The sequence below is a fragment of the Barbus barbus genome (assembly GCF_936440315.1).
Source record: "Barbus barbus genome assembly, chromosome: 7".
Taxonomy (NCBI): Eukaryota; Metazoa; Chordata; class Actinopteri; order Cypriniformes; family Cyprinidae; genus Barbus; species Barbus barbus.
Window position 1 is genome coordinate 19,841,937 of NC_136735.1, and position 26,147 is coordinate 19,868,083.

The window sequence follows — 26,147 nt, forward strand, 5'->3', positions numbered from 1 at the left end:
TTGTTTGTCTAAACATTCAGTAAACTCTTCCAATAATAATAATAATTTTTCTGTTGTTATATTTGACTGTTATTTTCATATCAGGCATTAAAGCATTAATGGTGGAAAAAAGGAAACAATTTATTTTAATGAAATTAAATATTTTCTTGATGATATTTAAGTTACTACACCACTGCAGTCACAATTCTATAGTAGTACAATTTGGTATAATATTTGTGCGCTATTTTTGGTATGACACAGAATTAAATTGTGCATAAAAAGGTTAAGCAAAACAAATGTGTATATGTCTGCTCAGCATGAAAAATACATGGTAGATCATTGTGCCTCTTCATTTCATTCCAGTATGGTAGAAATGGAATAAAACAAAATGTGGATGACGTTAACTGGGACAAGTTGATTGACAGGGCAGTTTAAATGGTGACAGGATGCATGTAATTAAGCAACAGAGCAGTCCAATAAATATATTATAATGGTGAAGTGGTATGTCCCCAAAGCGTGCCTATACTATTGTGCTACACACGCAAAAGTATGTAAATTTTCATCACAAAAACATACAAGTACATACACAAATTGGGACACAGCTTTTTTCTTTTTCTTTTTTTTTAAATGAAGGTCCAGTATTTGGCACCTAACCTTTTATACACCTTTAATACACATAACTGCAGACGTCGAAATGACATACACTACACTACAAATATTTTGAATGTCCCTTATTCTGTCCCTTATTTGAATGAATGAATGAATGAATGATGCATTTATATAGCGCATTTATTGTGTATTGCCGTACAGCCAAAGCACTTTACAATCATGTGGGGGGTCTCTCCTCAACCACCACTAGTTGATATTATTTGACCAGTATATTTTCCTATAAAGAGCCATGATTGTCCCTTATCATCTTTTCTGAAGTTGGCCACCCTCATTGTTTGCAAATAAACTTTATTGAAAGATGAAGCAGTGAACTGTATCTGACAGCAGCTATATCACAAACCGCATGTAATAGTGCTTTGTGTGTAAATTAAGTTTTATATTTAAAATGTTTCAAAAACGCAAAGGAAACAAAGTGTTAACATGACAATTTAGAGGCCAGTATCAAGATGCCAGTGTTTTATTTTGGTAAAAATAGCTGTATACAAACTATGATAGGCTACTTGTTATGTTAGGACACACTTACAATAACCTCGCTCTCAAAAATTGTTTTATTTGTTACTATTATTTGTTACAAATATTGCATTTTCTCTATTGTTGTTAGCACCTTTTAAGTACACATTTTGTTTAGTCAAGAGTACAAGTTATAGTATGCTCAGGTTGTTTATGGAAGCTCTTCATTGAGTTTCTTGATCACATGTAAGGCTATGACCTTTGTTGCCAGCAGAGCCTCATTACAGGCCTGAGGGATAAAGCTGGGAGGAAGAAGAAACCCATATCGACCACGATCCTGAAGCTCAAAGGTGAAGGAATACTTTATCCCAAGATTATACGCCCAGTCACCAGATCCTCCTGGGGCTAAATCTAGTAAAAGAAAAACACAGAATATTTATATAACAAAGAAACAGGGAAAAGTTCAAATACAGATTGTTGTATTCTAAGAATAGACAAGACGCTTAAAAATGGTCTTTGCACCAGGACCATATTTATAGTTATTCCTGTAATATCTGCGTATCTTTGTTGAGGCCTCCTTAACAAGTTCAAACTGTCAGAAAGAAACACAAATATGCTTATAAATGTTATTTTTTTTAACTTTGATTATTTACTAGTATGGCCTGCTACAAATGCTCCTGCATTAGCCTCACTCACCAGCTCATTGTGGTTTGGAATCTCATCATAGGAACAGGAGTAAGGAAACAGGAGCATCTGAGAGTAGGAGTGAATGGAGAGGTACAGCTTGACTGTGTCTTTATGGGAGCGCAGGAACCGTGCCACAGCCTGGGTCTCTGGTTCAGACTCTGGGAACTGACCGCAATATGTAGGATCGCATGGATTATCAGAGGCTCGCTTTGCTGTAGAACACAGTGGATGAATTAAACCAGGAGAAATATCAGTTCTAAACTAAAATGTCCTCAAAAGTAAAATTATAACAGTATTGCTGCGTCCCAATTTGGATACTAACTAGTATTCAAAATTAGAACTGGACTGTCCCAATTTATATGTTGAAATGAGAATACCAAAGGTACCCAGATGGTTTACTATTTCCAGTGAAAAGTTGAAGTGCAGATCCGTGCACACTTTAACAGTTAATATTGCCCATAACACATTACGTTGGATGAGAATTTGATTAGAACTACAAACACGACTTAAAAAAACTACAAACATGGTGGATATGCAAGGCCAACAGTAGAGAAAGGGTAACTTTTAAGTCCATCATTATCCAAACACACAAATCCATTTTATAGATCACAATGTACTATGAATTTTTTCATATTAAATTTTCATTCAAATTTAGAATTTTCCACTTCATTGTGTGTGTTTTAGGATTGATATCTGTAAATGTAAAGGACAATGTAAAATATTTACCAGTACAGTTTCCTTTTTTTTCTTTTTTTTTGCATGCGGAGAGTGCTCAGCATGAAAAATACATGGTCAATGTGCCTCTTCATTTCATTCCAATATGGACAAAAAGTGGATGACGTTAACTGGGACAAGTTGATTGACAGGGCAGTTTAAATGGTGACAGGATGCATGTAATTAAGCAACAGAGCAGTCCAATAAATATATTATAATGGTGAAGTGGTATGTCCCCAAAGTGTGCCTATACTATTGTGCTACACACGCAAAAGTATGTACTTTTTCATCACAAAAACAAAAACATACAAGTACATACACAAATTGGGACACAGCTTTTTTTATTTAAATTTTTTTTAAATGAAGGTCCAGTATTTGGTACCTACTGCACCAGTTTGCATCAAAATTTCTGTTCAGATCGGCGCCAGATCAGTTGCTGTCTTTGTTATTTGAGCGGTTTTTCCTCCACATACGATCCTGTTTGGGTAAATAATAAATAAAAGCCACGAAGACTCTTTTAGAATTATTTTTAGAATAAGTACTGTGCTAAATTTGGATCAAGCAAAAGTCATTTGTTTTTGTTTGTTTTTTTAAATACACAACTACATATACTACTACAATTCCAACACTTCAGTAATAATAATAATAATAATAATAGTTTTTATCATATTACTGTTGTCCATGTGTACTTGTATCCATCTGGGTTCATGACTGTCCAGATGTAAACGTCCATATTGTTCAAAATCTCTGTGATTTCAGGGTTCTGGTTGTAAAATGCTAGTTCCTGGAAAAGAAAAAACAAATCCATTGAATTAAATTTCTAACATGGCCAAAACTATGCTATGCGGCCACTCTAGTGCATTAACCAAGATCTTGAAATCTGCCTCTAAGATACAGATATAGTTAATATACAGTTTAAACATGCAAGCTCAAACAGATGTAGGACACTTCAACATATGTGCAACAACCATGTGCAAATGGAAAATAGAGGTTTGTAAAGTCAAATGGGTTAAGAACAAAGAAGTTGGAGAAGAAGTTGAGTATGAAGAAAGTGTAGTTTAAAGCACACTGTATGACAGCTTAGGTTAAGATAATGCTGAAAGGAGATTAAACCCTTTATACTTACGTAATTGACAAACCACATGCAAAAGGCTGGAGCAATCCACTCCCGTGCATGAATACCACAGTCTATCCACACGGCCTTCTTCACCTCATCCCTCCTGCCGGAAAGCTGCAGCATGATGACAGACAAACAGACATTTTAACTGTGAATGTGTTTGTAATGTGTTAAATGAAAAAAAGACATTCAAGTGATGCTCAGATCTCTAGTATATAAGTGAACCTTAATAGAATGAGAGTACCTTCAGAACATAGAGTGGTCGTTTTTCAGAAGATGACCCAATAAGAATAACTTTCACCATGTCTGAATGGTCTTGCTTGGTCTTGTTTATCCAGTAATAGATCTGAGACAAAAGTTTGGTCAAATTGTGTATGATTTTGAAAAGAACATTTTCAGTTAAACAAATGCAAAAGTGAATTTTCTAATTTTTGTCAGCATTCAGACATGGTGAAAGTTATTCTTATTGGGTCATCTTCTGAAAAACGACCACTCTATGTTCTGAAGGTACTCTCATTCTATTAATTGAGATGCAGACCAAAAATGATACATCAGATCATGTTTTATGAGAGATATCGGTCTTTAGAAGATGTACTTCTAAAGACCGATATCTCTCATAAAACATGATCTGATGTATCATTTTTGGTCTGCATCTCAATTAGTGCGGGTGTGTTTTCCAAAAGCATTCTGCAAAAATATCAAAAGCAAAAATTGAGTCTTATGAATCTTATGAATATGTTGCTTGTCAACATATGCATCTTTTAGGTAATGAAGTAGTAAATAGAAATTTGAATAGACATTTAAATAATCATAAAACTTGTAAAAAAGTTACCATAACCCTCCTGTTGTGTTGAAATCCGGGTGCTACTTTAATGTTGGAATAAAATTGACCCAATTAGACCCAATTAGTTTTCATGCAAATGATCACCAAATCTTCAAATATTTACACTAAAAACCCCTATAGATTCATGTAAACCAAAAAAAAACTCTATTGTAGCTTGTCAAAAACGAATGTGAGTTATATAATAAATCCCATTTATTTTTATTGTGTTAATTATAGGGCCGGGACTCGATTAAAAAAATTAATCTAATTAATTAGAGGCTTTGTAATTAATTAATCGAAATTAATCGCATTTTAATCGCATATAAATATTTGACCTGAGAACAGTGAGAAGTAAGTTTTTTTATATGGATTTTTACATTTCCCATCCCGTCCATGTTCACTGCGGTTTGTTTTTGGCTGTTTCTCAATATGCGTTCTTCAGCGATTTTTTTTTTTTTTTTTTTTTGGATTCTTGCTGAATTTTTTTCTGGGTTTTTTTTTTATTTTATTTTTTTTTATTATGAAAATCAAAAAATGTACAAGCAAAATAGGCTTTAACTGAACAAACTTAAGACATAGAAAAAAATCACAATTTCAGATACAAGGCAGACACAACTAAGTTATATACATTGTACATCATTAACATCAGTAATTAAATATGATTTAGAAATAAACTAAATAAATAAATAAAACAAATAAATAAAAAGAAAATACAGAAGGGGTTACAATATATTATGAGTCACTAAATTGGTTGAAAAAATTAGCTAATGTAATAGCTTTATTACTTTCAAGTGTATGTAGAGAAGAAGCAATAATTCTAAGCTCATTTATGAAATGAGGTATGCGTTCTTCAGCGATCTTGCGTCCTTGTGTTCTCGTTCTACGTCATCATTAACCGTCGAAGTTCAGTTCCAATTCTCAAGAACGCAAGCATAGATATATATAGAATGACAACGCAAGTACAGAGGATGCATGAAAGTGCCCGAATATGTTCTTGAAACTGAGGATGCATCGAGTGCAGACTTGAGAGAATCGAGCCGTTAGAAATCCCAGAAAACGCTGTGGGTGGCCGGTGTACGGAAGCCTGTAAGCTTTAAAGTCGCTCTCACAAATACTTAACGGCTCTTCAAGTTGAAAGTAAACATTTATCGTTTTGTTTTGGTTAATTTTAATAAAGTTATAAGACCCGGAGAAAGTCTGCATTTTTATTGGCATATTAAAATGAATCTGAACAGTAAAACATATAACGCTGTAAAATAAAACAATACAATTATATGAAAGTAATATCTATAATAGTATGAAATGTTTTAATAAGTTATGACATTTTGTAATATTTATTGTTCATTGGCCGTTTCTTATGCTGAGACTATGCGGTCAGTTAAGCAGGACATCTCAGTTCTCATAAGTGTGCGTTCTGTGTTCTCGCGTCCTTCCGAGTTCGTTCTTCCAAGGAAGCCTGGCAAGACCGGTCTCCACGAGAACGCAAGTCCGTTCTTTGCGTTCTTGGAATTCTGAACGCTAGTTGGTGCTCCAGTATAATCGGTCCGCCGAAACTCATCCAGTGAGAAACGTTCCGTGGTGCAAAAATAAGTGCGATTAAAATGCGTTAAAAAAAATTAACGCGTTATTTTTGTGTAATTAATTAATCTAAATTAACGCGATAAAGTCCCGGCCCTAGTTAATTATTGTTACAATTTGATCCACATATTTGTATGGCCAAAATTAGTTAGTTACTTAATATGACTATTTAGTGACTGAGGTACAAATAACTACAAGTGAGTATAAATAGTATCTAGCATTAAATACCAATACCACTGGTATTGGACTGACCTGAATACCTCACAGAGTTGATTTTCGGCAATCTGTATAGAAAACAAAATATAAAAAAACTGTAAATATAAACTGTATAGAAATGTCACAAAATATAAAAAATAAATAAATAGTATATCCAATTTTCAAGCAATTAATTAGTTGTGGGTCAAAAAGGTTCATAATATTCTTCATTCCACCAAATTAAGCAGCTTTACTTACCTATAAGTAATGTCATGTTTGCGTAGGAGTTCAGTGACAAACTCTACACTTGTTGACCGAATGTAAAGGTGAACCTCAGAGTTTGTTGTAATGTAAATGGGTGAAGCAGGCTGCCACAATTCTGTCTGAACAAGAAATGAAGATGAGGTTAGATGTTAGCTGAAACTCACAGGCCCAGCCTGAGGGTCAGTTCAATATATCAAATCAATGAACAGCAAATATTGTGAAGGCTATTTGTAAAATCATTCTTACTTGACTTAATTCAGAATCTACAGCAGATATTAAATCTCTTAGCAAATTTGATATTCACATGTCATGCTCATGACAGAATGCCAGTCAATAATTGTCAACAAATACCCTCTTACCTCATTGTGACTTGTTAAGTTTTGCACTGTGTCCACGTGTTTCTGTGTGGATACAGTGATGACAACCTGGTCACTGTGTGTGAAGAAACAGCTGCAATCATTTATTGTAGTATCAAATGTATATATACTGTATATATATGTATCATACAACCTGAAATGTTGGGATGTTTTTTAAATTTTAATAAAATGAAAACTAAAAGAATTTCAAATCACATGAGCCAATATTTTATTCACAATAGAACATAGATAACATAACAAATGTTTAAACAAAAAATTTCACAAAATGAGCTCATATCAAACTTGATGCCTTGCTACAGGTCTCAAAATAGTTGGGATGGGGCCATGTCTACCATGATGTAGCAACTCCTCTTCCTTTCAAAACAGTTTGAAGACGTCTGGGCATCGAGGTTATGAGTTTCTGGGATTTTGGTGTTGGAATTTGGTCCCATTATTGCCTGATATAGGTTTACAGCTGCTGAAGAGTTTGTGGTCGTCTTTGACGTATTTTTTGTTTAACGATGGGGCAAATGTTCTCTATAGGTGAAAGATCTGGACTGCAGGCAGATCAATTCAGCACCCGGACTCTTCTACTATGAAGCCAAGCTGTTGTAATAGCTGCAGTATGTGGTTTTGCATTGTCCTGCTGAAATACACAAGGCCTTCCCTGAAATACACATCGTCTGGAGGGGAACATATGTTCCTCTAAAACCTTTATATACCTTTCAGTATTCATAGTGCCTTCCAAAACATGCAAGCTGCTCATACCGTATGCACTTATGCACCCCCATACCATCAGAGATGCTGACTTTTGAACTGAACGCTGATGACACGTTGGAAGGTCTCCCTCCTCTTTAGCTCAGAGGACACGGCGTCCACGATTTCCAACAAGAATGTCAAATTTGGACTCGTCTGACCATAGAACACTTTTCCACTTTGAAACAGTCCATTTTAAATGAGCCTTGGCCCACAGGACGCGACGGGGCTTCTGGACCATATTCACATATGGCTTCTTTTTTGCATGATAGAGCTTTAGTTGGCCTCTGCAGATGGCACGGCGGATTGTGTTTACTGACGGTGGTTTCTGGTAGTATTCCTGGGCCCATTTAGTAAAGTCAATGACAGAATCATGCCGATGAGTGATGCAGTGTCGTCTGAGGGCCCGAAGACCACAGGCATCCAACAAAGGTCTTCAGCCTTGTCCCATACGCACAGAGATTTCTCCAGTTTCTTTGAATCTTTTGATTATGTTATGCACTGTAGATGATGAGATTTGCAAAGCCTTTGCAATTTGATGCTGAGGAACGTTGTTTTTAAAGTATTCCTCAATCTTTACACAAATAAAAATGTAAAATTTCTCTGTTTAAAGATTCAAGATTCAAGAGTTTTTATTGGTCACATACACAATTATACAGAGTATAACCAGCAGTGAAATGTAGGTCAGGTCCGCTCCAAGGACAGTGCAATTATAGAATACAAATATTAAGAAGGAGAAAAGTACAAAACATAAAATAAAAGAATAAAATAAAATAAAAGATAAGATAAAAAATATAAATATAAATGTGCAGGTCAGTATGTTGTTGACTTAAATAGTAATAAGAGGAATGTGCAAAAATAATGTGCAAAAAAGTTGTACAGGGTATTTAAATAGCAGCAAAATATGAGGTAGAGAAAAATTATGAATAGCTTATTGATATATGATATTTACATGGAGTCAAGTGATTTTATGACACAGAGTTAGAGTTTAGGAGCCTGATGGCCTGGGGGAAGAAGCTCCTCCTAAGTCTCTCAGTTTTTGCCATCAGGCTCCGGAAGCGCTTACCAGATGGAAGCAAAGTGAATAGTCGGTTACCAGGGTGATTTGAGTCCTTGAAGATTTTAACAGCTCTATTTTTGCAGCGTTTGAGGTAGATGTCCTGCAGAGAGGGGAGAGCAGACCCTGAGATGCGCTCAGCTAAGTGCACAACTCTCTGTAGTGCTTTGCAGTCCTGATTGGAGCTGTTTCCATACCACACTGAGATGCACTGAGTCAATACACTTTCTATGGTCCCTGAATTTAAACATTTGTTATGTTCTTTATGTTCTATTGCGAATAAAATATTGGCTCATGTGATTTGAAAGTCTTTTAGTTTTCATTTAATTCAAATGTAAAAAAAAGTTCGAACATTTCTGGAATTCGGGTTGTAATATAATATAATATAATATAATATAATACAAGCTAATTATTTATCTTAAAATATGGATTTTGATTCTCATAATTCTGAGAAAAAAGTCTGATTTGCGATATATAAACATCAGTTCTTATATCTAGCAATTCTGATTGTTTTCTCATAATTCTGAGTTTACACTTTACAATTTTATTTATCTATTTTTTCTAAGAAAATTTCTAATCATATGCAAATGTTTTTTTATATATAACTACTTCTATTACATAATTGCACATAATTATTCACAATGAACACTTGAGCAAAGAATGTACCATTTTCTGTTTATTACAAACTTTAACAACATGTGCTATTCTACTTGCAGTAATCGTGAATCAGCAATGTTTTATATTCACATTTAGCCTAATGGAGATACAAACACTGTATCTATTATTATTCTTTTACCCAAGAAAATAGTTTTAAATGTTAAATAAAAAAACAAATCCTACTGCATGTTCCCATTTTTCTACAGCTGACTTTTTATTGTTTAAACAAGTGAGGGTTTTTTTATTGATTACAATAAGTTAATGCTGACATACAACAGAGATCTGATTTCAGTCTTGGGTGTTTCTACAGCATCAACTTATATACGATTATAATTTTAATAATTTTAGGAAAAATATGACTTGTACTGGGGGCCTCATGTTTTGTTCTTTCTCCCAATAGTTTGTGCAATAATAGCTACACAAGGTACGAGGCCAGTATTGATCTAGAACTGTTTGTTTGCTGGTTAAAATTTACTTTGCATTAGCTCTGTGTAGGTTATATTTTAAAACATTCCAAATGGTTGTTTATAAAATAGTATTTATGAGAAATGCTGTATCATTAAAAAAAAAAATTATCAGAAAATAAATGGTGTAATCTCAACTGTTAAGGAGAACATTCTTTCTCTGCGATTAGCAAAACGCATAGACTAGACTCAACCATAAATTAAACCTTAACACTAGGTGGCAGCATATAGCAATTACTGTTATTATTTTAATAAACCAGATTAGCATTTAGGCTCCAGACCAGTAGATGGCGAAAATGGCGCTTGCGAACAGCCATTAAAACGCCAGAAGAAGAAGAAAATAAACACCCGACCAGTGGTAAGCGCTTCCGGGTTGTGACGAGATGAGAGACGTGTTGTGTTGTCATCTTTGAGGAAGATGTCAGGGCACGATCACATGTCTTTCTGTCTGTGCGATTTAATCAGGTAAACATTGTCAATTATTTATTCTTTGTGTAGATTTTAAAGCCAATACCTGATAAGTGAACTCCACTGAACTCTTGCAGAGGCACTGTCATGTTAGAATAGAAAAGGGTCCGGTCCAAACTGTTGCCATAAAATTAGAAGCACACAATTCCCTAGAATATCATTATATGCTTTAACATTAAGATTTGTACTCATGGAAATTACTAAAGTAGTCAAACCTGTTCATTAGAAGGGGATGACCCAATACTTTGGGCAATATAGTGTATATATATATATATATATATATATATATCTCAGTATAAAAGAAAATAATTTAGAGACAGAACTTGTTAAAATATTACAAGAAAATCTGTAACAATGTACATTTAGAATTAGTTTTGAGATCTTGTCTAATCGTGTACTGAATTTTAAGGCCTATTTATAGTTGATTATGCATTTTGATATGAAAGATTGTGTGTAAACTGATATTAATTAGAAACATGAATAATTGTGTGTGGTTTGTGCCTTCCACAGGTTACTGTGGTCACTGCTGTTGCCATGTTTCTATCTGAGTCTTGTCCTGACAGCCATCCTCTTCCTCTTCATCATGGGAGTGAGAACCTGGCTGCAGATGAAGAGGAAGAGCAGGAGAGCTCAGGACGGCCATCCCGCCGTGGCCTTCTTCCACCCGTACTGCAATGCAGGAGGAGGAGGAGAGAGAGTGCTGTGGTGTGCTTTACGTGTTCTTCAAAACAGGTCAGATATTTCAGCTCTTAACTGAACTCTTGAATGCTTGAATCAGCAAGGCTGGGCTTCAGCATGAACTTAACAAAAGAATGAACAAAACAATAACAAACATTCTGGATTCATACCCTGTTTAATCCCCTGTATTTACGCAGGTATCAAGATGTTTCCTTCGTGGTTTACACAGGTGATCAGGGCGTGACAGCAGAAGAGATTTTAGATGGAGCGCGGCGGCGCTTCAACATCAGACTCCCCCGAGCCGTTAGGTTTGTGTTCCTGAAACATCGTCTCTTGGTGGAGGCCAAACTTTACCCACACTTCACCCTTCTGGGGCAGAGCGTGGGCTCCATCTTCCTGGGGTGGGAGGCCTTGACTGAGTTTGTTCCAGACCTCTACATTGACTCAATGGGCTATGCCTTCACCCTACCTGTGTTCCGTTATCTGGGTGGCTGTCATGTAGGAAGCTATGTGCACTACCCAACCATCAGCACTGATATGCTGTCAGTGGTTCGGGAAAGAAATCCAAGGTTAGTCAAGAAAGTCGCATTATTGTTATTGAATTAAATGTTTAATGTTCAGTGACTTAAAAGCTTAGTTTTGTGGCTGATTTATAGGTTGTAGTTCAAAGCTGATCATATTCCCTTATATACAAAATCATGCAAATTAATAAAATCTTAAAACGTCATAGCCATTGTTATGATTTATACATTTTTGTAATTATGCCAACCTCCAAAATGTTTTATCAGGTAGAAATTATGCATGAAAAATATTCCTTAGCCAGTAAATCACCACTGGAAATGTAATACTACCTGTTTTTTTTTTTTTTTTTTGTTAAATATTCTTTTTCACTCAAACAGCCATTGTTTTGAGCCATTATTAGCATTAGTTTTCTGATAAGCATTTTTTGTCTCATAGATACATCTCTTGCAGTATGTTTTCCTGTTATGTATGTTGCATGAATTGTATAATTATATTTACATACACAACTGTTCAAACGTTTGGGGTCAGTATACCTTTTTTAATGAATAAATGCATACTTTTATTTAGCAGGGATTCGTTTTATTGATCAAAAGCAAAAGTAAAGACATTTATCCACCTTATTTTTCCTGTGAAATGGGTTTGGCCATTCATAAATTGTATGGGTTTTCTTGCTTCTGGTGTCATTCTCTTCTCTTCCAGGTATTTTTAACTGTACAAAACCGCACGTTTTGCTGCTTGAAATTGCAAATTGATGTATCTTATCATATTATTTTAACACACTGGTTTGTAATGCAAGCAGTTTTACCATTTCCTGCACGTTGTAATTCTCCTCATTATTTCCCTATAGCGGCTAATGAACCGGAAGTCTCGCCTATAGGTTTACTTCCGCGATGAAGAAGGATAATGTTTACAAAAGTTTTGTATTTCAAATAAATGTTCTTTCGAACTTTCTATTCATCAAAGACTCCTAAAAAAAAGTATTATGGTTTTCACAAAAATGTGATGCAGCACAATTGTTTTCAACATTGATAATAATAAGATTTTTTTCTTAAACAGCAAATCAGCATATTAGAATGATTTCTGAAGGATCATGTGACACTGAAGACTGGAGTAATGCCTGCTGAAAATTCAGCTTTGCATCACATGCCATTTTAAAATATCAGTACAGTTCTTTTAAGTTGGAATAATATTTCATCATATTACTGTTTTACTGTATTATTGAAGAAATAAATGTAGCCTTGGTGACTTCTTACAAAAACACAAAATTCTTACTGACCCCAATCTTTTGAACGGTGATGTATATACAGTATAATTGGCCTATAGAAATCTGACAGATAATTCCATATATGCATTCTTATATCTTCATTCTAGGTTCAATAATGCAGACTACATCTCCAGTAACCCTGTACTGAGTGCCATCAAAGTGATTTACTACTGTGTCTTTGCGCTGCTGTATGGCCTGGCCGGCTCCTGCAGTGATGTAGTCATGGTAAATTCCACCTGGACTTTAGGCCACATTCTGGCTCTGTGGCGCGCTCCTAACCGCACCAGTGTGGTCTATCCACCATGTGACGTTCAGGCCTTCCTGGATGTCCCTATTGGGGATGAAGATGAAGAGAAGGAGAGAAAGAAGTGTCACTCTGTGGTCTCCGTGGGTCAGTTCCGGCCTGAAAAAGACCATCAGCTGCAGATCAAGGCTTTTAGAAAGCTTCTGGACAGGAAGGGGGTAGAGTCTGCCGGGCAAGAGACCGTGAAGCTGGTGTTGATCGGTGGATGTCGTAACCAGGAAGATGAAGACAGGGTACAGATGCTGAAGGGATTGTGTCTGGATCTGGGTGTGGCAGATAAGGTGGAGTTTAAACTCAATATCCCATTTGAAGAACTGAAGAAAGATTTAACAGACGCCACAATCGGGCTGCACACAATGTGGAATGAACATTTCGGTATTGGTAAGAAATATCATGCTCTCAGCAAAATCTCAAAACACTATACAGATTACTTTAAAAACAAAAAAATAAAATATGGTGGATTGTTTATGGAACAAGTAATAAATTATTAAATATTATACAATAAATAGTTTTTTTTTTAAAGTAACAGTTAAATTATTTTGTAAAATTGAATTAACTTTTTAATTTAATTAAAATGTTACATTAGATAAATATTAAAACAATATTTTATTAAAATCATTATACATATTAATTATGCATTATAATTTTATTTATTTTTTTGTCAGAAATAATTTAAATTGGCAGAGATTATTTTTGTCCACAGTGCATATTTGCAAGTGCTACGTTTTAGTTTTCGGTAATAGTTTGAATTAGATTTCATTTTATATTTTCTGTTAATCTCTTTCATTTGAGTTTTTTTTTTTTTCTTAATTTTTGACTTTTTTTTATATATATATATATATATATATGACGATATAATCGTATATCTATGATGTCTCCTAAGTATCGCGATGTCGATGTCAACAGTCAGGTAACAGACGATTATCGACATTATCGGGAAAAAAATGACACATGATAAACCTAGTAAGTTGCAAAAAATATTTTACACAGCCCCATAGTCACCATACAGGTCTTTTTGCATGCAAGAATGAAATAATTTAATAGGAGGGTTGAAAATCGAAAAGCTATTCCAATTTTGGAAATAAGATGCGTAAGGTCAGGAATCTAATTACTTGTTATAAAATTAAATTTCGATTCTGCTTCTCGATTCCTGTATGCGCATTTTTTGTGATTTCAAAAGATTCAACTGCAAGAAGACGATATGGAACTCACTTCTGCACTCGCATGCTGTTTTCTGTGCAGAACACACACACGCGCACACAAACAAAGCTCGCACGAAAGCCACCTCTTATATACGCAAACACTGGACTGAACTCTCTTTCTCGCATTCTTACACATTCGAATGGACAAATAAATACACACAAAATCCTATCCAAATATCCCATAAATATAATCGGTTATGTCTTAAGTGAATGTAAAGAGGGTGTATTGGATCCATGCAATGACAGAAGTCGCTGCCACCAGTCATTAATGTTAATCAAAGAACAAAAGAAGAGAAAATCCCTCTCTCATCTTGACTGAATCACTTTTGTAACCTCAGTTTATATTTTATTTGCCTGTTGTTCGGCACTGACTACTGTAATGGCAATGTTCGTTCCAGTATAATTTATCCTTATTTAGGGTAATGCCTATTCTATTTTGATCTCCAGTTTAATCAAAGTTAAACAGAAAAAAAGACAAACAGTAGCACTGCATGTGTTTCTGAATATTTATTTTAACAGACTGTATAATGATGAAAAACGTACTCGGTTACTAATGTAACCTCGGTTCCCTGAGATATGGGAACGAGTACTGCGTCGTAATTTTTTCCTCTTCACTGAAGCCTTTTCAATCACGCAGTGAAACTGCAGGTCCATTGGTTCGTGCAGTGCGATAAAAACGAACCAGTGGCACAGCGGCGGCGATGAGCAAGCCTATGGCTATGCAGCCCGCCAAAGCCTAGCTTCTGGCTATATAAGCGCCGCCGCAACTCAGATTTCTTCGAAAGAAGCGACTGAGGCGTGCAGCTCATAGCACGGCCAGAACCAATACAATCCCGCCGTGCTATGATGGGGAATGACTCAAACATGATCAAACAGGGCACAGGGGAGTTAAAATTACACCAAGCACAGGCTGGGTGTCGTCCCGAAGTAGACACTTAGTGCCCATAATATGGACCTTCCAAGAGAAGGAGGGACTTGAGCACAGTTGGTCAAGTGAACCCCAGAGATAGCTTATCTAGCCGGAAGCAGCGAACTTAAGCAGAAAGGACTCTGGCCTGCAAGGAGGGAACATCCAGGTTGTAAAACCTCATAAATGTGGACGGCGAGGACCAGCCTGCCACCTCACAAATTTCCGAAATGGACACCCCGCTGGATCATGCCCAGGAAGAGGCGATGCCTCTGGTGGAATGGGCTCTGACTCCAATGGGGCACTGCGTATCTAAGATCACACCTCGCTTCAGCCAGAAAGGGTCCCTCCAACGGCTCAGGGCTGATACACAGGCCCGAGTCACCGTAATGTGATGGCGACCGTGACGCCAAGCTGCAAATGGAACCCTCTGCTTCAGCCAGAATGGTATGGGACGAATGTGAAGCAGACCCAAACGAAGCACTGGCGAAGCCGCTGCCATAAGGCCCAGCATTCTCTGGAAAGCCTTGAGCGAGTGGACGGTCCCTTCCTTGAAGGAGGCCGCACGGTGCTGAATAGTCATGGCTCATTCCGCTGAGACATTTACTGTCATCTGCACCGAGTCTATCACTGTTCCCAGGAACGAAACTCGTTGGCTGGGCAACAGTGCGCTCTTAGCAAAGTTGACCCTGAGTCCCAGATAATCGAAGTGGCTGAGAAGGAGGGTCTTGTGCGACGTTGAAATCGCCTCTGGCTGGGCCAGAATGAACCAGTCGTCGAGGTAGTTGAGGATGCGGATTCCCATCTGCCGTAGAGGGGAGAGAGCCGCATCCATGCATCGCGTAAAAGTGCGGGGAGCCAGGGATAACCCAAACGGGAGGACCTTGTATTGGTATACCACCCCCTCGAATGCGAATCTCAAGAATCGTCTGTGATGGGGGGGCTACCTGGATGTGAAAGTACGCGTCTTTCAAATCCAGCGACATGAACCAGTCACCTGGGCATATTTGCGACAGGATCTGTTTCAAAGTGATCATCTTGAACGACCTTTTTACCAAGGAGTGATTCAGGAGTCTGAGATCTAGAATAGGTTGCAGGCCGCCATCTTTTTTGGGGACGAGGAAGTAGCGGCTGTAGAAGCTTGACTTGCTCTGAGCTGGAGGAACAATTTCTATGGCTCCTTTTACCAGCAGATTCATCACCTCCGTGCGCAGGACTTGAGCGTCCTTGCTGCGTACCGTGGTGGCGACCACCCCGCGTGAACGAGGTGGTCTTCGAGCGAATTGGAGTGAATAACCTCGTTTTATAGTTGCTATCACCTACTCTGACACACCGGGGATGGCCTGCCAGGCCTCGGCCCGTGTGGCAAGCGGTAGAATCGGCTCTAAAGACTGGCTGCCTAAGGGCAGGATGCTTAGGGTAGGCAGAAGAGGATATTTGCTCTATTTTTGAAAATGTATGCGTTTTATTTTGTCCGCTATCACAGCGGTCGGACGCACGGGCGCTAGAGCGGGCCCGTGTAGAACCGAAAACACACTTCCCTCCGCACCCAGTGCAGAGCGGGGTGGCAAGAGGCACATTAGAGGCTGTTTGCGGGGAGGTCCAGCAGTAGCGAGACTCGAGCCCCTCCTCTTTCTGCCTGGCTGCTCAGGATGACTTCTGAGGTGCCGGATCCAAGGCGATCTTAGGCCGGGGTCCTTGGCGCTTCGGGAAGGGGTAGCGTTTCACCGAGCGGGAACGTCCTCTATCCTGCCGGTCCTTCGGGGGCCGAGGTTCAGGAGTGGCTGGAGCTGTCTTGGCGGGCTGCTGAGTCGGCGCAGGCATGGGGCGACCAGCAGCCGCAGACGAGCTGGAGCGTTTCGGGAGGAAGTGCCGCATCACCTGAGACGACTTCTGAGCCTCCGTAAATCGCTTTGCAAAGCCCTCCACAGCCGGCCCAAACAGGCTGTTGGCTGAAACTGGAGCATACAACAACGCCGAGCTCTTTTTGTGAGGCTCTTTTAGGATTCGCCGGATGGCGGCAGGGGATAGACTGGAAGCAGGAAGCTGCAGGTGGGAGGCTGCGAGGCGTTTCAACGGCAAGTCGGCGTCAGCGATGGGTCAGAGAAGAAGAAGCTTCGTCACTGAAGAGAAGAAATCTGAGTAGATCCACCATTTTGGCGGGCTTTGGCAGGCTGCATAGCCATAGGCTTGCTCATCGCCAGTACGAGTGGAATATCGACAGGGAACCACACACATGACAGTTATAATTAAATTACGCAAATTCCTTCACAGCCTATTCATACAGCACACACAGTGCCCTATTTTTACCCTATATTTTTTTAAACCGTGTATACAGTATAATTATGTTTAATTAAGCTGAGATATAGCACTATAAATTCTTAATTAATTTGCAACAAAACTATAAAGTTTTGTTATAAAAATGCACGCGTTCGGAGGTTCGGCAGCCCAACACTGAATATTATATTATGGGCTTTGTATTTTGATTAATACAATAAAAATTATAAAAACTAAAATACAAAACTAAAATTTTTAATTACCCCTTGTTCTAAATAAATCAGTTATTTTTATTTTGTTAAAAACAGGCCAAAAGAGACCTCTGAAAAAGGCTACCAGAAAAAAACAAAAACAAAAAAAATTAATGTTTTTGCTCAGAATTCTTTTTAATCTCTGCATGAGTTTAGTCATACATGATAAATATCACATAACTTATAGCTTGACTACAAGTTTAAAAACGGCGCTACAATTATTATAATCAAAGAAATTAAACTTACCATCATGAAATTTGTCTAATGCCAAAACGAAAGAGAAACATCGGAAAACAGGCATATTTTCTCAAGACATTACTATATGACATCAACATGCATTTATCATTCTTACAATCACCGCCAGAATGTCCAACTTCACCATGATGAACTTTCTCACAAAAATAAATTAATTTTAAACACAAATTTGATAAGAACAGAGTGGAAATTATTAGCAACACCACAACATAACAGCAAAGCTAATGTTTTCTGTTAGTTTAAGCACAAACTAAAAAAAGTAATACCAAACTTTAACATGGCAATAATTAAGACCAAACTGAATATGGTGCGTGTTTATGGTGCATGTCGGCAATGTTTTCTTAGCAGGGGCGGGGCCTTGTTAAGGTGGGGCTTACATAGACTATATTATCGGATATCGCAATATTTTTTAAGGCGATTATCGATAAGACATATCTGATATTTGACACATCACCCAGCCCTAGTATATATGTGTATATATGAAGCACACCATAAAATAATTGCATCAATTCATACAGGGCTAGTAGTACATACAGCTGAGCCTAGGCATTGGAATTGGTATCGGGAAGGGAAAAAGGGTATCGGAACATCTCTAATTTTGAATTAATTTCATTTTATATTTTCTGTTAAAGTCTTTAATTTTAGTTTTAGTTATGTAGTTGTTTTTTGTCATTTTTATATACATTTCTTTAAATGCCTATATAGTTTGTATTTATTATAATTTTTTCGTTTTAGTTATTTTAGTCCTTCAAGTTAAACTCAATAAAAATTAGAAATGTTGCCATGTTGTTGGCAATTAGCTAATATATTTATTTATTAATTTATTGTAACAAAACATGTTTGTTTAGAGTTTTAGTTTCAATTTTAGTTAATTAATAACCCTGATATTTCCATGACCATTACACTGAGAAATTCTTCCACATGTCCACAGGTGTAGTGGAGTGTATGGCTGCAGGAACAATCATTCTGGCTCACAAATCCGGTGGTCCGAAGTTGGACATTATAGTTCCTTATGATAATGGTCCAACTGGCTTCCTGGCAGATGATGAAGACCGTTATGCAGATGCCATGGAACGAATCCTTTCTATGACTCCTGCAGCTCGATTAGAGATCCGACGCCGAGCACGTCTGTCTGTCACCCGCTTCTCAGACCAGGAGTTTGAAGGCTCATTTCTTGCAGCCGTGGAGCCTCTAATGTCAACACTAAGACATTGAGTGATAGAGTAGGGGGTCATGGTGACTGACTATAGTGAATCAGCTAGATATAGTTCAGTCTAGTTCACAAGCGTGTGCTGGCCCCATAATGCTAACTGCAAATCATTCCTTGTTTAAAGCAGAAGTGAGCACTTCATACCTGCCTGTCTTGTGAACATTTGCTCTTTAATTAACATCACTAAGGTAAGGGAAAAGCATCATGGGAAATACTAGTTCTGGTGAGATGCCACCTTTTGCTTTAACTTAATGACAGATTGAATGACCGATTGCTGCAAATGAACAAAAAGCAGTAGATGTTGGTATATTTTAAATGCAAACATGCAGTTTTTTCATATCTGTTATATGTACATTATATATGATAGAGTATAGATGTAAGAGCTTTATTTTGTTTTATTGTAAAAGGTTTAAGAGGGTTACACAACCAGACTAGTGTATCAAAAAAAGTGATGTTTCTCTTGGAAGATTCAAATTACACTATAGTTTTTTTTTTTTTTTATAAACCATAAATTATATATGAGTGGTTGTCTGGAAATATAATCAAAATGCTTGTCCTGTTTGTTGGAAAATAGACTGAATTCACTATTACCGTATCATTTTTAGTAATATTTTGATATAATTATTACATTGGAAAGCTGTGCTCAGTTCTCATTTTTGTCACATACAGCCGTCCAAACCTTTTACATGATTAACCAACCTCCAGTAACAGAATTGGTTTTACATTATAACTGCTGTATACAGAAAAGCTGTCCCAGGAGCACAGATTCCGGGCAAGGTAATCAGTGTTTGCCTGTCTAGACTAGATAGGAAAGTGAGAGAGGCCAAATTAAACAGCACATAGTATCTGGGAAAAGAGGAGGGAACTGAGAGAGTTGAGAGTATTTAAACAGCTAGTAACAGAATTTTTCTTCAACTTATAAAACCTAACAATCAAATGTACTAGATGAAACAAATACATTTTTCTCAAATACTCGTGAAAGTTCAAACTGAATGAGTTACAGCTTATTTAGTTTTCTCAGTATGCTTTGCTTTAGATTGTTAAGGAGAGTGAATGTTGAAATTGTGTTATCTGTGTATTTTTGCATAAGGTTAAGAGGGGAGATCTCTTAGGGCCGGTTTCACAGACAGGGTTTAGACTAAGCCAGGATTAGGCCACAGTTCAATTAGGACATTGCAAGTAATTTTTATAAACATGCTTAGAAAAAAAAAAAACTTTACTGGGGAGACAAAACAAAGGCACTGATATATTTTAAGATCGGTCAGTGCAAGTTTATTTCAGTTGAAACAGCTCAGACTTACATTTTAGTCTAGGACTAGGCTTAAGCTTAGTCTGTGAAACCGGGGGGTTAGTGCTTTAGATTTTACGCAAATAGTTTTATGCAATTGTATCAAGTTACACAAGCTACACAAAGTAGTTGTACTGATTTATAATAATTCATATTAAGAAATATTCTCTTTTTGTGGACTCTGAATAAGCTCACAGTACATAGTATATTGGTTTTAAACTTTAAGGCAATTGTTTCCTAAAATGGTTAACCTTAACTAATATTGGGTATTACAGTGTGCATGTGTACTTTCTAATAATAATATTATGTATACCTTACTAATTTACAGTACTTGTCAAGCATGATTTAAATTTTTTTATGAAATCTCTTCTGCTCACCAAGGCTGCATTTATTTGATCAAATATTGTAAGTTATTAATAATTTAATGAATTTATTATTGAAAATTCAGCTTGGCATCACAGGAATAAATTAATATATTAAAATAGAAAACACAAATTTTGAATTGTAATGCTTCACAATATTAAGCTGTAAGTAAAAAAGAATATTGGAGTACATTTGACAAAAAAATACTATTTCAGTCAAAATGTCACATTTCATTTTGTAATCAATTGTGAAATTTACTCGCAAAGTATGAGTTACAATAGTTTCTACAACATCTTTTTTTTTCCATTGAATGCTTCAAGGAACAAGGCTATTTTTCATAACGTATTAATATTTGTTGCCTGAAACAATAATTCTGCCTCATACATTTTTACTGTTTCATATTTGATGAAAAGCCCATGATAGGCAATTTAATGACAAATTCCATTGTAACACTCCACATAGTGTGGCAACACCTCCATTATTAGTACATGGTGTCACGCCAACATGTTCAATAACTGTGTAATAGTTCAAATATGTTTAACAGACTACAGAAATGAAACAACTTTGAGAAATATTCACAGGAGTAAGAAGTGTAAACTGTAACAATTCATGATTACAATCATAAGAACTTGTCAAGCTTTCTCTGAACACTGCTCTGCATCTGTTGCTACTAGGAGATTCTCAGAAACTATGCTTAAGAAAGCAGATTTCATCTCGGCTTATGACAGAATTAGATGTCTGTTCACTTAGCTTTTTCATCAGTCACTAATTTGATTTCACTGTCAAGAATATATATTGATTTCTTCCTCTGTTCAGCTCCCCTTTGACCTACAAATTGGTAGGACTACTGCATATTGTGTGCAAAAGTTACTCTGCAATCATTTATAATTTCACTTTTTCAGATGCAGGAGAAAATCAGAAAGAAAATATTTATAAATGAATGTAACAGATGCATCATTCATGCAGACACTTCTCTAAATGTCCTTTTACAGAAAATTATAAGGTGACACACACACACACACACACACACATATATATATATATATATATATATATATGCATGAATATGTTGTTTTAAAACTATTTTATAGCATTTTACAGTTATGTGTTGCCTTGTATAAACATCATATAATTGTCATATATGTATGTATATGTGTATATATATATAGTGGGGTACTATGAATGAATTAACAGCTGCTAACTGTACAGAGTTTTTCAAGTACATCACATCAAAAAGGATATGTAGTAATTTTGCAGTCGTTTTGGAAATCAGATTATCAGACCATATTCTGGGTAAAACAAGCATTGGATCTGCATGACAAAGTTCGTCTTTACCCAGCTGTGCACGAACAGGAGGGAGACGCCAAATTAAACAACGCCTTGTACTCAGAAAGGAGGAGGAGAGTTATAAGAGCCATAACAGTTAAAAACGGGACTGTTTGGTAGTAAGAGCGTCCAGTCTGATTGACATGAAAATGAGGTGCTGTGTTTTTCTCTTTCTGCTCCTGCAGGTTTTGGGAGGTTTAGGTGAGTGTGATCTTGATGTCTATAATTAGCACAGACTACTAGATGTAAGGAATAAATATGTGACAATACTAACAATGGAAACATATGCAGCTTTCAGTTCATGTTAAAATTAGTCATTAGTCTAACGTGTTGACTTCTAATCTTAAAAGTGTTTTTTGGGGATCTAGTTGTAAATCATTAAATGTGTAACATGACCTCTGACATGCATCCATAGGCTTTCCTTTGTTTGAGCTCAGCTCAAAAGCAGATGATGCTCTGCATATGGCACTCCATCAGATTAATGCACGCATTGCCAGGAATCACCTCTACAGAGTGTCCAAGGCATCTGTAAAGAGGGTCAGTACACATTCTTACAACTCTTTTATTTCTACATCTGGCAGAACTGGTGACTAGTGAGGATCCAGTCATCAATGAAAGACCAGTAGACAAACTATAACAAATGAATAGTTAAAAAAAAGCAACAGCCCAAAATTTTGACTGCTGATAATTTGCGTTTGTTACCCTTAAGATTGTTCCTCTGGGAATGAACACATTTGATCTGCATCTGAGGTTTGGTATTAGGGAGACGGAGTGTCAGAAGAGCTCTGGGGTCGATCCTCAGGGCTGCATGTACCGCAAAGGTTTTTTTGTGGTAAGTTATCTCAAGATATTCAAGATAGATTGTAATAATTGTACCAGATTTGTGCACCATTCATAATTAAATTGATAACACCTTTTAAATTCCCTTTTAATTGCTGAAGTTGAATTGTGGAAGTAATAGAGGCAATATGTGAATATTCATTAAATTTGTATTAACTACTATGAGTGATTTTAATTTTCAGTATATAAATTACCCATAAATATGTCATCACGTCAACGTTGTCTAGATAATCAGGGCAATAATTTATATAGATTTCAACATTTCATATTTTTATTTTATAGGTCTTTGTAAGAGACTGCATTTCCCCGATGCTGAGAATTTTCAATATATTTATATAATAATGTTTTACTTATTTTGGTCAAATAAATGCAGCCTTAATCACTAGGACTCAGTTTTTAAATATTAGGTAACTTAAAAAAAAACAAAAACAAACAAATACTCTGCACACAGTTCTCCTAACACTGTAACAAAAAAAAAAAAAAAAATTATTGGAGTGTTTACAGGATAATACTATCAGTCTTTCTACTGTAAATGTTGACATTTAATCCTCACTATTTACAATTAATTGTAAAATTGAAAAGCAATACACTAACAAGAGAGAGCATTACACAATGTTTTCTTTTGTAAAATTTCTTTACAAAACAGCAAGTTTCCCCATTTTTACAGACGTGATGAAATTGAAAGACTAACACTTGTGTAGGTATTAGGTTTAGAACATATTTCAGTATGGTGGTATTACTGTAGAAATGCAGTAAATTGATGTCTTGATCAGTTTATCCAGATACTATTGTGCTTACTGTATGAAGAGATTTGAAAGTACTGAGAAATTGGCCGTAATAACTGTTAAAAGCAAAACAAAAACTAAAAGGTTTTGTGACTGCTGAATTTGCTGCAATATTTTTAAAATGTGTATATTAACAATGCTTCGTAGAAACTTGCATAATTGTTAGTAATAACTAATATTGATTATTATTAAAGAGTATAAGATTCTTTTTTCACAAATCTTGTTTGATTCTTGTCCATACCCTTGGGGTTTTAGTCGGAGGAAGGGTGCTATATCAGAGCCAGAGTGAATCGGGACGTCACGAGTATCATCTCTCTCAGATGCACAAAGGCCGACAGCTCGAGCTCGGAGTCCAGTGAGGAGGTGAGTGTCAACATAAAGAAAAATATATTTCAGCAGGGGCACACAAACATTACCATGAGTAGATACGCACCAAAATGTAAGTGTCTAGTAGACAAGCAAGAAAGGCTAGAATGAAGTGCACGTTTGCATCAGTAAATTTAATTTGATTGAAAACTATTCATCGACTATTGTGCAGAAGTATGTAACCTCAATGCATTCCCCAATTGTAAGTTGCTTTGGATAAAAGCGTCTGCAAAATGACTAAATGTAACCTATGTCAAGGATAGTTAAATATACAGAATAACAATGTTTACATATAGTGTTTATATAAAATGTTATTTTCATTTTAAGTAAATACATTTTAATTTAGAAATACATGACTGACTAAATGAATTAATTGCTGACAATACTTTTCCGCCAACAGGGGGGGTTGGGATTATACTACGATTTAAATCATTTTGGGACTAGAGGTAAATAAACTTGTCATCTTTTACACCTTCATATTTGGCATATTAATATTGTGATCACAATGCTGATAATGCTTTTGACATATTTGTAGACCGCACACATTCAACTTCAGCACCAAGTATTAACATGGCTCCACCAATACGTGCGGGTCATCATGGCAACACTGAAAACAACCATGTTCGTGGAGACCATTTCGACAATCACCTGCCATATCACTGACTTGCTGGATGAAATCACATGAAGACTCTTCATACAAACATTTAGGTGCTACAAACAAAGCTAAATGAAAAGACTACTGTACTAAGGAACCAATAACTGCAGCCTCCACTGAAACATGAAACAAGATTATTCACTGTAAGAGATGTGAATACGAACAGAAACCTGCTGGCATTAACCTCCACAAGAAACCCAATAAAAACAGAAACATGGATGATATCAACATGTATAATTTCATTTTAAATTATACATTTTGCAGAGGGATATGCAGAGGATGATGTTCATTGACCTTTTAATGGATCATGACCGGATACATTAATAATTTAATCTCAACTTCAGTTAGTCACTTCTCAACAACCTGAAAACTTTCATGATATTGTAAATACATTCAATAAACAAATTCTTAAAAATGAAATGTGGACATGAGTTAATATGCATAATTGTTTGTGCCAAGTGGCTATTATAGGTGCTCACTGAAAGATTCTGAAGTTGCACGTCATGTCTGAATGGAGAAAATAAGCCAAAATCCTTTAAGTAAAACCTACAGGGAAACTGAACTTCCTAATGGCCTCTTTTTATAAGATGAGAATATTTTGATCAGTTGTTTGATACACATGTTCTAGAATCTTAAGGCATGGCTGTATTCATGAGCCAATAATACAGGTTATAATACAGGATATAAGATAAATCTATGTGAATAATGATTGTGTCATTCAGTCACATGACTTAAGTCCATCTCTTCATAGGTGAACAATTTGTAAAAGTCAGCTTGAACGTTCACCAGAGGAAGTAAGGACCAACAAGGAACATTTGTTTTACCTAGACAAAGATACTGCAGCAAATGAGAATATCTACAATTTAAACAGGTCTAATTAAAAAAAAAGCAAACTTTCCACAGTCTCACAGAACTAGACATTGGGGCAACTCCCTGAACAAAAAGTCCTTCATGTTACAGTTTTGACAAATACAACTAAAACGCACTTAGTGGCTCAAAGAACAATAGTGATCAAGATCAATTCTAGATGCATCTATTGAGGACTGGATCTGCCACATAAATGGTTAAAGTTGTGCCAAACTAATATACCAGCCAAACACACTGTCTAATTCAGCCTACCCATCTAAAACTCCTCAAACAACAACAACCATCCAACCACTTAAAAAAAACTTCAGTCTGAAATAAAATCTCTTTAGATTATTAAATAATCGATAATATAAAAACAATATAAAATCAAAATTAAAAATCCCACCCAACCCCAAAGTTCAAAATGTTTGTCTTCCCAAAAATCAATAAGATTAATAGTTTAATGTAGTTTTGTCTTCCATGCAGTACCAAGGTGTTGAAGTGGAATCACTCAGTTGTTTGGAACTGGAACTGATGCACGGTCACAAAATCACAGTAAAGCTGGAACTTCTTG

The 26,147-nt window shown here is 36.3% G+C and overlaps 2 protein-coding genes and 1 pseudogene across 3 annotated transcripts; 2 read left to right on the top strand and 1 right to left on the bottom strand.

Annotated features, from left to right (window-relative positions):
* Nucleotides 1-1,309: 1,309 nt before the first annotated feature.
* On the bottom strand, nt 1,310-7,829 carry LOC306872241 (carboxypeptidase B2-like; annotated as a pseudogene). Its single transcript has 11 exons — nt 7,804-7,829; nt 6,836-6,908; nt 6,471-6,595; nt 6,283-6,301; nt 3,861-3,962; nt 3,626-3,730; nt 3,173-3,283; nt 2,886-2,976; nt 1,795-1,997; nt 1,600-1,690; nt 1,310-1,503 (listed from the first exon to the last, which is right to left on the bottom strand). The product of its transcript is annotated as a carboxypeptidase B2-like (transcript).
* A 2,306-nt stretch (nt 7,830-10,135) lies between these two features.
* alg11 (ALG11 alpha-1,2-mannosyltransferase) lies at nt 10,136-20,952 on the top strand. Its single transcript, XM_079422493.1, has 5 exons — nt 10,136-10,231; nt 10,745-10,966; nt 11,110-11,481; nt 12,806-13,383; nt 18,826-20,952. The coding sequence occupies exons 1-5, from the start codon at nt 10,185-10,187 to the stop codon at nt 19,107-19,109; spliced, it is 1,503 nt and encodes a 500-aa protein (XP_079278619.1). The 5' UTR covers nt 10,136-10,184; the 3' UTR covers nt 19,110-20,952.
* A 1,211-nt stretch (nt 20,953-22,163) lies between these two features.
* spp2 (secreted phosphoprotein 2) lies at nt 22,164-25,979 on the top strand. Its single transcript, XM_079421271.1, has 6 exons — nt 22,164-22,282; nt 22,497-22,618; nt 22,791-22,913; nt 23,962-24,069; nt 24,473-24,518; nt 24,608-25,979. Exons 1-6 carry the CDS (start codon nt 22,225-22,227, stop codon nt 24,733-24,735), a joined length of 585 nt encoding a protein of 194 aa, XP_079277397.1. The 5' UTR covers nt 22,164-22,224; the 3' UTR covers nt 24,736-25,979.
* Nucleotides 25,980-26,147: the final 168 nt, after the last annotated feature.

Coding starts and splice junctions, on each gene's coding strand:
- alg11 (XM_079422493.1), top strand. CDS start 10,185: ATGTCAGGGCACGATCACATGTCTTTCTGTCTGTGCGATTTAATCAG. Junction 10,967..11,109: donor TTACGTGTTCTTCAAAACAG/GTCAGATATTTC, acceptor GTATTTACGCAG/GTATCAAGATGTTTCCTTCG. Junction 13,384..18,825: donor GAATGAACATTTCGGTATTG/GTAAGAAATATC, acceptor ACATGTCCACAG/GTGTAGTGGAGTGTATGGCT.
- spp2 (XM_079421271.1), top strand. CDS start 22,225: ATGAAAATGAGGTGCTGTGTTTTTCTCTTTCTGCTCCTGCAGGTTTTG. Junction 22,283..22,496: donor GCAGGTTTTGGGAGGTTTAG/GTGAGTGTGATC, acceptor ATGCATCCATAG/GCTTTCCTTTGTTTGAGCTC. Junction 24,070..24,472: donor GCTCGGAGTCCAGTGAGGAG/GTGAGTGTCAAC, acceptor TTCCGCCAACAG/GGGGGGTTGGGATTATACTA.